Source organism: Triticum dicoccoides, chromosome 4A (genome assembly GCF_002162155.2).
Source record: "Triticum dicoccoides isolate Atlit2015 ecotype Zavitan chromosome 4A, WEW_v2.0, whole genome shotgun sequence".
Lineage (NCBI taxonomy): Eukaryota > Viridiplantae > Streptophyta > Magnoliopsida > Poales > Poaceae > Triticum > Triticum dicoccoides.
Genome location: NC_041386.1, coordinates 41,474,771 through 41,485,045, shown reverse-complemented (window position 1 = coordinate 41,485,045; position 10,275 = coordinate 41,474,771). Strand labels below are relative to the sequence as shown.

General features: G+C 51.6%; 1 protein-coding gene across 1 annotated transcript; it reads left to right on the top strand.

Annotated features, from left to right (window-relative positions):
* Positions 1–1,268: 1,268 nt before the first annotated feature.
* Positions 1,269–3,636, top strand: LOC119284861 (putative pentatricopeptide repeat-containing protein At1g02420). The gene is made up of 2 exons (XM_037564029.1): positions 1,269–2,992; positions 3,085–3,636. The coding sequence occupies exon 1, from the start codon at positions 1,335–1,337 to the stop codon at positions 2,883–2,885; it is 1,551 nt and encodes a 516-aa protein (XP_037419926.1). The 5' UTR covers positions 1,269–1,334; the 3' UTR covers positions 2,886–2,992; positions 3,085–3,636.
* The last annotated feature ends 6,639 nt before the right edge of the window (positions 3,637–10,275 follow it).

The window sequence follows — 10,275 nt, the reverse complement described above, 5'->3', positions numbered from 1 at the left end:
AGAACACGGTGTTCGCCTGGGCCGGGCCGGCGCTGACGCTCATCGACCTCACGGACCCCGAGGACAACGACGACAACGCCTAGGGCAGCGCGCCGCCTCGTAGTATAGGCTGTTTTTATTTTTTTTAAATGCAAATGTGGACGTGTGGACTCTCGTCGGCCTTTGTGGCCGGCTTTAATATTTAATTAATGTTGTTTCTCTTTTTTAATATGTATGCGTTCATTTTTTTCTAGTGCCGTTAAAATGGGTTCAGGCCAACGTTGGGCGCATCCGCCGACCCAAATGCAGAAGCGGATATCCGTGTCCGTCTGACCGAGCCAAACAGACAAATAGCGGACAAAATCACCGTTCGTTTGAGTCGGCCCGTTGGAATTGCTCTGATTTGACTCTTTTTCATTTCACTTGACATCATATTACAGAGCAATGCTATTTCTACATACAAAATTTACAAAAAAAATGTTTATGCACTAGTTCATTTCCGGGACAATTAGTAAAAATCAAGGAGTAATTAGCAAGCTGAATCAACGTAGTACTACGTAATGATTTCGTAGAAGCGGTATGTAAGAATATGATTTTTCCTATTACATTTGAGGCCTTTTTTTACCACTTTTCTAAGGCTCAATCGACTGAGACTTTGTTATGTCTCAGTCGATGCTATAGTCCTTTGATTTTGCATGAAGATTTATACAAAAAATTTCTTTTCAGATTTTTCTTCTTTTTATACTATATCACTTGATTAAGACTTAGTTAAGTCATAATCAACTAAGATCTATCCACACCTTTTGTTTATTAGGCACATAGCAATGGATCATGAATTTCCTATTAATCGCTTATAGCGAAAAATTGGAGCAAGAGTAAATTCTCAGTTCCAAACCAGCTTGTGGCCACGTAGCGTCAGCCTTTTCTGTTAGGGAATGTTAGCATTTTTTTTTGTGTGCATCTAGTTTTTTTTTAGTAAAGCGTGCATCTAGTTTTTTTTTAGCAACAAGTGTGCATCTAGTTAGGGAATGTTAGCAAGATACTGGTGCTCGTAGCCCAATGGCCCAATTTGTTATTTTGAGACAAAGTCTAATGGCCCAAGTGAGGGGCTGAGAGTGGCACAAATGTAGTGGACTCTCATGAGTACAACAGCGAATTCTCAGATTCCACTCTAGCCCAATACTGTTCGAGCCGGCCCAACAGTGCCGGCCCGCTCCTGCTGCGACCGCATTGCACGATCCCTCTTTGCATTCCCCTTCCAAGCTGCAGGCTGCAGCCTCCATGCCGCTCGCTCCGCGCCGACGCCGCCAAAACCCTCCCCAAAACCTCCGACAAGCGCCGCCCACCTCCCAGAGATGCCGCCCAAGCCGGCGAGGCGGGTGTTCCAGTACATCTCCTCGCCCCGCAGGCTGCCGCCGTCCCTGCTGCCCGCGGCCCCCGCCGCCGGCGAGGCCACGGCCTCCGAGGCCGACGCCGACTCGGTCTACCACATCGTGACGGCCGCGCCCACGCCGTCGGCCATGGAGTCCGCGCTCTCCGCCTCCGCCGTCCCGCTCTCGGCGCCGCTCCTCGATCTCGTCCTCCGCCGCTTCCGCTTCGCCCACGGCGACCCGCTCCGCGCGCTCTCGCTCCTCTCGCTCGCCGCCGACCGCTGCGGCGTCGCGCCCTCCCCCTTCGCGCTCGACACGGCCCTCTACGTGCTCGGCCGCGCCCGCCGCTTCTCCCACATGTGGGACCTCGTCCAGTCCGTCCACCGCCTCTGCCCCGACGCCATCACCGCGCGCACCGCCATGGTCGTCCTCGGCCGCGTCGCCAAGATCTGCTCCGTCCGCGAGACCGTCGCCTCCTTCCGCCGCCTCTTGCGGCTCTTCCGCGGCCGCGAGAGCAGCGAGTCGGCCGACCTCTTCAACGCGCTGCTCCGCACGCTCTGCCAGGAGAAGAGCATGTCCGACGCGCGCAACGTCTACCACGCGCACAAGCACGAGTTCCAGGTGAACCGCCATACCTTCAACATCCTGCTCTCCGGGTGGAAGTCTTCGGAGGATGCCGATGCGTTCTTCGCAGAGATGCGAGAGCACGGCATTGATCCTGACTTGGTCACCTACAACTCTTTGATTGATTGCCACTGCAAGAACCGAGGCGTGGAGAAGGCCTATAAGCTGCTCGATGAAATGCGGGGGAATGAAATTGCCCCCGATGTGATCACCTATACGAGTTTGATTGGCGGATTGGGACTGGTTGGCCAGCCTGACAAGGCTAGAGACCTGCTGAAGGAGATGCGTGAGCTCGGATGTCACCCGGATGTGGCGGCGTACAATGCCACTATACGGAACTTTGTTATAGCAAAGAGGCTTGGTGATGCGTTTGCATTGATGGACGAAATGGCCTCAAGGGGGCTGATGCCGAATGCCACGACGTATAACCTTTTCTTCCGGTTCTATTACTGGGCGTATGATATTGGTAGCGCGTGGCTGTTGTATGAGAGAATGCGGTCTGAAAGATGTTTCCCCAACACACAGTCTTGTATGTTTATCATCAGGTTATGTCATCGGCATGGTAAGGTGGCAGAAGCACTAGAGCTGTGGGGAGATATGATCGAGAACGGGTTTGGGTCATTCACCTTGGTGTCAGATGTTTTGTTTGACCTGTTATGTGATGAGGGGAAGCTGGAGGAGGCTGAGAGGTGCTTCCATCAAATTACTGATTTGGGGCAGAAACCCAGCAGTGTTTCATTTAGAAGAATCAAGATACTTATGCAGCTTGCCAAACAGGAAGAATCTATTGCCGGGTTAACTGAGAAAATGGCTCGGTTTGGACGGCTGCCGCCTGAGGATTGCCAAAGAGTTCGTCACCCTGCTGAAAGCACACCCGATGGAGATGATACTGATGTAATAATAGCAACTTAGCATGTTATTCATATGACGGGGAACATTCTTTGATGAGCACAAATTTGGTTGACCAGGGAAATAGTTGAATGGTTCTGAAGAGTTCATTGTACTATTATCCTGTGGAGGTAAACCTTCTGGATTTCTGATTTCATATGAAGGTATTGGTTAGTCATTTTGCTTCCATCATTTCTGATGACAATATTGCCTCTTCAAACAGGTATGGAAAATTCAGGATGTTATTGAGAGACAATCGATATATAGTGTCAGATTATTGTCACCATTAATATATAACTTTCCTGAAAACATTCATACAGTGGGGGACGTCTAGCCTGCCTGTTGGACCATATGGTATTACACCACTGTCCAATCTCTCATATGAAATTGAAACTCCATATGGTATACCAACGTCATAGAGCCTCATTATGATGAACGTAGAATTGGAAGTTTGGAACTACTCCCTCAATTCCGATTATCTGATGTGTTACCAAATTTTGCAAAGACCAAGGAAATCCTGTGATTAGGAGATTTGGAGGATGTCGTTGTCGTCCGCTCTGCTGGGAGTCTCATTGTATAAAATGATATTTATAATTAATTCAAGCTCTGTCTTTGTCTGAAATATAAGTGTGAAGTTACAGGGAAGGAAAGCAAACACTTATCTTGTCTCTTGATTTATCGCATTCTGAGTTAATTGCATGAAGGTAACGTGGAAGTGCTCATGAACCTGTTTTGCAACAGAAGATGTGACCTTTTTTTTGTGAATGCCCTGAAAATGGAAGTATTAACTTGCTGATGTGAATAGCCAGTAGCGCACTTAGGGACTGAATGAATGTGCATCGCTATACATGGTTAGCTTGGCTATTGGGGCAAACGTTAGGCATGGGTTCGTTTCCCAATATTTTCGATGGATTTTCCCAATAGTAACATGCAGATCACCGGAGTGGCAGCTGCGCTCTTTGGAAAACTAGAAACAAGGCGTGTTTTGATAAGAAATGGATTTGTTCCTGTGCTGGTTTGTTGTCTATGCAGGGCAGATCTGCATCCTCTGGTGGATAAGCCAAGCACTGCTTTAAGGCGCTGAGGTTTTTCAGGCGCTTGCGCTCGGGAGGCATACGAAGTGCTGGAAATAGGTCAGCCTCTTGTGCCTGTTCTTTACTACAGCAGCTCACTGTTGTGATCCATAGAGATTAAGCGAGCTGGGGATGAAACTAAGAGCATCTCCAGCCGTTGCGCCCCCAAAGACGCGCCGAAAACCACCGCTTGGGGGCGAGCCGGCGCTATTTTAGGCTTGGGTGCTAGTGCGTTCCCAGCCGCCGCCCCCCAGGTCGCCCCCAGGCGTCGATATCGGCCCAGTATCGGCGCTTTCAGCTCATTTTCGGCCCTGGATTGGCCCAATTTCCGGCGCAAAACGGTCGACGTTCGGCGTGTTTCGGCGCTCATTCAAATAAAATCATCAATAAAATCATCACAAATAATAAAAACACTCATATTTCATTGCACGTCCAGCTAGGCGTTGCCTTTGAGCCTCCATAGGTGCTCCACTAGATCCCGCTGCAACTGATGATGCACCTGTGGCTCTCGGATCTCCTGGCGCATGTTGAGGAAGGCCGTCCATGTTGCAGGGAGCTGGTGATCCACTTGGGCAAGAGGACCATGCCTGTAATATGGTTCAGTGTCAAACACTGGCTCTTCCTGCTCGCTCTCAATAATCATGTTGTGCAAAATGACACAACAAGTCATGATCTCCCACATTTGATCTTTCGACCAAGTCTTAGCGGGGTATCGGACAACAGCAAATCGAGATTGGAGCACGCCAAATGCTCGCTCGACATCCTCCCTGCAAGCCTCCTGAACCTTCGAAAAGTGGGAGTTCTTGCCTCCTGGCACAGGGCTTGAGATAGTCTTCACAAATGTTGACCATCTCGGATAGATGCCATCTGCCAGGTAGTACCACTTGTTGTATTGGTACCCATTGATCTCAAAGTTCACCGGAGGAGAATGGCCCTCAACGAGCTTGGCAAAAACAAGAGAGCACTGCAGCACGTTGATGTCATTATGAGTTCCTGGCATACCAAAGAAAGCGTGCCAAATCCAGAGGTCGTGTGTGGCCACTGCCTCAAGTATCACACTGCATGCTCCTTTGGCACCTTTGTACATCCCCTGCCAAGCAAACGGGCAGTTCTTCCATGCCCAATGCATGCAGTCGATGCTTCCAAGCATATCAGGAAATCCTCTTGCCTCATTCTGTGCCAGGATCCGAGCAGTGTCTTCAGCATTGGGTGATCGCAAGTACCTCGGTCCAAACACTGCCACCACATCCCTGCAGAACTTATAGGTGCACTCAATGATCGTGGACTCGGCCATGCGCCCATAGTCGTCGAGTGAATCACCTGGAGCCTCGTATGCAAGCATTCTCATAGCTGTCGTGCACTTCTGGATTGAGGTGAATCCAAGTGTGCCGGTGCAATCCTTCTTGCACCTGAAGTAGTTGTCGTACTCCCTGAGTTCATTGACTATCCTGAGGAAAAGCTTTCGGCCCATCCGATAACGGCGCCGGAAAACTTTGTCGCCATGCAGTGGAGCGTCGGCGAAGTAGTCAGAGTAGAGCATGCAATAGCCTTCGAGCCGATGATGGTTCTTTGCTTTCCGTCGCCCCGACGTCGAGCCGCTTCGCCTCAGCTTTGCATCGCCGGCAAGCAAGTCGGCCAGGGCGGCGAGGACCATGAGGTGTTCTTCGTCCTGGGCAGCGGCATCGGCTTCCTCCTCGAGCAACGCCGCAAGCACCTCCTCGTCGTCGGAGTCCATCGCGGCCGGGGCAGGCAAAGCACCGAACATGTAGCGAGCGTCGTGCACAGACTCGTCGGCGGGCGCCGGAGCGGCGAGGGAAACTCGGGGAAAGTGGGGGGAGAGGGCGTCGGGGGGATCTTTATTTGTTTCACGGCGAGGAATGGCGAGATAGCGGCGGCGGCGGCGGAGAGGTGGCTGGCGACGCCGGGATCGGCAAGGTGTCGAGGAAGGAGAGGGGAAAACGGGGCGAATCAGTGTGACTTTTCGCCTGACAGTGGGGACCTGGACGATTTTCTCTTCCGCCGGCGCCCCCAAGCGCCCCCCAGTGCGCCGGGTTCGGCCTGGGTGTGCCGGGTCAGAAAACGGACCAATCCGGCGGATTTTGGCGTCTTGGGGGCGTGGCTGGGCCGTTTTTTTGGCACCGGTGCTAAAAAAAGCGACCTAGGGGGCGTCTTGGGGGCGCGGCTGGAGATGCTCTAATACATCGTCTGGTATTGTGTCGGGCCATGTTTACCTCCGATCTTGTGCGCAAGAGAACGAGATATAATAAACACTGAGGCCTCCACCCGGCCTTACCGGTGTACATATGGATTGCTAACTCCTCACACACGCCCACCTAGCTAACTCCTCGAAGAATCTTGCACGCCCACCTAGCTAACTCCTCGAAGAATCTTGCTGTGTCGCACTTGAGTAGGCCAGCCTTTTTCCATGTCCTCCCCTCCTCTTGTATTTGTTGTAGCATGGCGTTGCACCATAGAAGACAATTGCGTTTCGGTGCTTCCACAGCTCCCATAACACTAGCATGAAGAGAGTTCTGATGTCTTTGCGGGCTGCTTTGTTCGTAACCTTGTCAGTGCACCAATCCTGGAGCGAGTTGGGCAGCGCCATAGTCCATTCCGGTTTCCCCAATGCCCGGCAAAGCATCGTCCACGCCTGTCTGGCAAAAACGCATTGTAGTAGGATGTGTTGGATGGACTCTTCTGCCTGGTCACAGAAAGGGCAAGCCTTCTGATGGTCCAATCCACGGCGCGCTAACCTGTCAGAGGTTCAACAGCGGTTTCTGAGTGCTAACCATGTGAAGAAGCGGCATCGCATGGGCGCCCCAGAGTTCCATGTGAATGTAGCTGTCGGGATAACTTCACGTCCCAATAACTTGGCCTCGTAGGCTGAACGTGTGAAACACCCACGATGCGGCTATATCTCCCACGTGTCGAAGCACGACTTAGAGGCATAACTGCATTGTAAGCAATGTCGTAAGTGAGGTAATCTTCACACAACCCATGTAATAAATAAGGGAAAGAGATACATAGTTGGCTCGCCACGTCACACAATAGCATAAATATCATTACATTCATCCAGATACACTCAAGGTCCGACTACGGAACCAAAATAAAGAACAACCCCAAATGCGACAAAGTCCCCGATCGCCCCAACTGGGCACCACCACTGATCGTCTGGAAAGAAAACATAGTATCGTCCCGAGTCCTCATCGAACTCCTACTTGAGCTCAGTCGAATCTCCTGGAGCGGTATCATCGGTCCCTGCATCTGGTTTTGGAAGGAATCTGTGAGTCATGGGGACTCAGCAATCTCACACCCTCGCGGTCAAGACTATGTAAGCTTATAGGAAGGGTAAAAGGTATGAGGTGAAGCTGCAGCAAGCACTAGCATATATGGTGGCTAACATACGCAAATGAGAGCGAGAAGAGAAGGCAAAGGCACGATCGAGAAACTATGATCAAGAAGTGATCCTAGAACAACCTACGTTCAAACATAACTCGAGACCGTGTTCTCTTCCCGGACTCCGCCGAAAAGAGACCATCTCGGCCACACACTCTGTTGATTCATTTTAATTAAGTTAAGTTTCAGGTTATCTACAACCGGACATTAACAAATTCCCATCTGCCCATAACCGCGGGCACGGCTTTCAAAAGTTTAAATCCCTGCAGGGGTGTCCCAACTTAGCCCATCACAAGCTCTCACGGTCAACGAAGGATATTCCTTCTCCCAAGACAACCCGATCTGACTCGGAATCCCGGTTACAAGACATCTCGACAATGGTAAAACTAAACCAGCAAAGCCGCCCGATGTGCCGACAAATCCTGATAGGAGTTGCACGTATCTCGTTCTCAGGGCACACCGGATAGGTCCAGCTACGAGTAAAACCAACCCTCGAGTTGCCCTGAGGTGGCCCCGCAGGCTGCCCATTTCGAACCAACACTCAAAGGAGCACTGGCCCAGGGGGGTTTAAATAAAGATTGACCCTCGGGCTCCGGAAACCCAAGGGAAAAAGAGGCTAGGTGGCGAATGGTAAACCAAGGTTGGGCCTTGCTGGAGGAGTTTTATTCAAGGCGAACTGTCAAAGGGTTCTGAGGGAGTCCTGGATTAGGGGGTCTCCGGACGACCGGACTATATCTTTCGGCCGGACTGTTAGACTATGAAGATACAAGATTGAAGACTTCGTCTCGTGTCCGGATGGGACTCTACTTGGCGTGGAAGGCAAGCTAGGAAATACGATATGTATATCTCCTCCTTTGTAACCGACCTTGTGTAACCCTATCCCTCTCCGGTGTCTATATAAACCGGAGGGTTTTAGTCCATAGGACAACAGACAATCATACCATAGACTAGCTTCTAGGGTTTAGCCTCTCTGATCTCGTGGTAGATCTACTCTTGTACTACCCATATCATCAATATTAATCAAGTAGGACGTAGGGTTTTATCTCCATCAAGAGGGCCCGAACCTGGGTAAAACTTCGTGTCCCCTGCCTCCTGTTACCATCCCCCTAGACGCACAGTTCGGGACCCCCTACCCGAGATCCGCCGGTTTTGACACCGACATTGGTGCTTTCATTGAGAGTTCCTCTGTGTCGTCGCCGTTAGGCTTGATGGCTCCTACTATCATCGATAGCGATGCAGTCCAGGGTGAGACTTTCCTCCCCGGACAGATCTTTGTGTTCGGCGGCTTTGCACCGCGGGCCAATTCGCTTGGCCATCTGGAGCAGATTGAAAGCTACGCCCCTGGCCACCAGGTCAGGTTTGGAAGCTTAAACTACACGGTCGATGTCCGCAGAGACTTGATCTTCAACGGATTCGAGCCTCTGCCTTGTGCGTCACGCGGTCACGGTGAGTATGATTTAGCTCTACCATCAGATAGTGTTCAGGAGATCGCACCGACAACCGCTCCGACCCTCAATTCGGAGCCAGTTACGCCGTCCATGGACGGGTGGATGGACCCCGCCACGGATGCCTTACCCTCAGCGGCGATCGAGCCGAACATCGACCTTACCTTGCGTGAGAGCCGTATTGTTAAACTGCCGGATCTTTCTCCGGCCACGGACTCCGAACCGCCTGTGCCCGTTCCTATCGAATCCGATTGGGCGCCGATCATGGAGTTTACCTCCGCGGATATCTTTCAGCACTCGCCCTTCGGCGATATACTGAACTCATTAAGGTCTCTCTCCTTGTCAGGAGGATCCTGGCCGAACTATGTCCGGCAGGACTGGGATGCGGACGACGAAGAAATTCGCGGCCCACCCACCACCCACTTAGTAGCCACTGTCGATGACTTAACCGACATGCTCGACTTCGACTCCGAAGACATCGACGGTATGGACGACGATGCGGGAGACGAAGAGGAACCACTGCCCACAGGGCACTGGACAACCACCTCATCATACGATATATACATGGTGGATACACCCAAAGAAGGCAATGGCGACGAGACAGCGGAGGATGACCCCTCCAAGAAGCAACCCAAGCGCCGAGGTCGGCGGCGCCGCTCTAAGTCTCGCCAAAGCAAAAGTGGTGATACCGGCACAGGAGGTAATAACACTCCGGATAGTGCCGAAGACAACAACAACCCCCTCCAGCAAGAGTTAGAGCAGGAGGATGGAGGAGCCAGCCCTCCTGAGAGAGCGGCCGATGGAGAAGCGGAGGATGATAATTACATGCCCCCATCCGAAGACGAGGCAAGCCTCGGCGATGACGAATTCGCCGTGCCAGAGGATCCCGTCGAACAAGAGCGCTTCAAGCGCCGACTTATGGCCATGGCAAATAGCCTTAAGAAAAAGCAGCAGCAGGTTCAAGCTGATCAAGATTTGCTAGCTGACAGATGGACTGAAGTCCTCGCGGCCGAGGAATATAAACTCGAGCGGCCCTCCAAGAGTTACCCAAAATGCAGGTTGCTACCTCGACTGGAGGAAGAAGCGTATGACATGGCTGATCGGCCACCTCGTGGGCGTGATAGAGAGGCATTCCAGCCAAAAGCTCAACCGGCACCCCGACGCCATTCAAATAAAAAAGCATGGGGAAACACACCAGACCTGCGAGATGTATTGGTGGACAAAGCAAAACATGCAAGATCGATCTACGGATCACGAGGGCGCGCCACTATGCGAGACGATAAACGTCATGCCGGATACAGCAAAAGTAAATCCGGCCGGGCCGAACACAGCGGGCAAGACCCATTCGAGCTGCGTCACGATATAGCCCAATACCGAATCGCCGCACACCCCTTATGCTTCACAGACGAAGTAATGGATCATCAAATCCTAGAAGGTATCAAACCTGTAAATATTGAATCATACGAAGACACAAGAGATCCTGCGGTATGGATCGAGGAT

Excerpts from the sequence above, each read along its gene's own strand:
- LOC119284861 (XM_037564029.1), top strand. The coding sequence starts at position 1,335 with ATGCCGCCCAAGCCGGCGAGGCGGGTGTTCCAGTACATCTCCTCGCCC.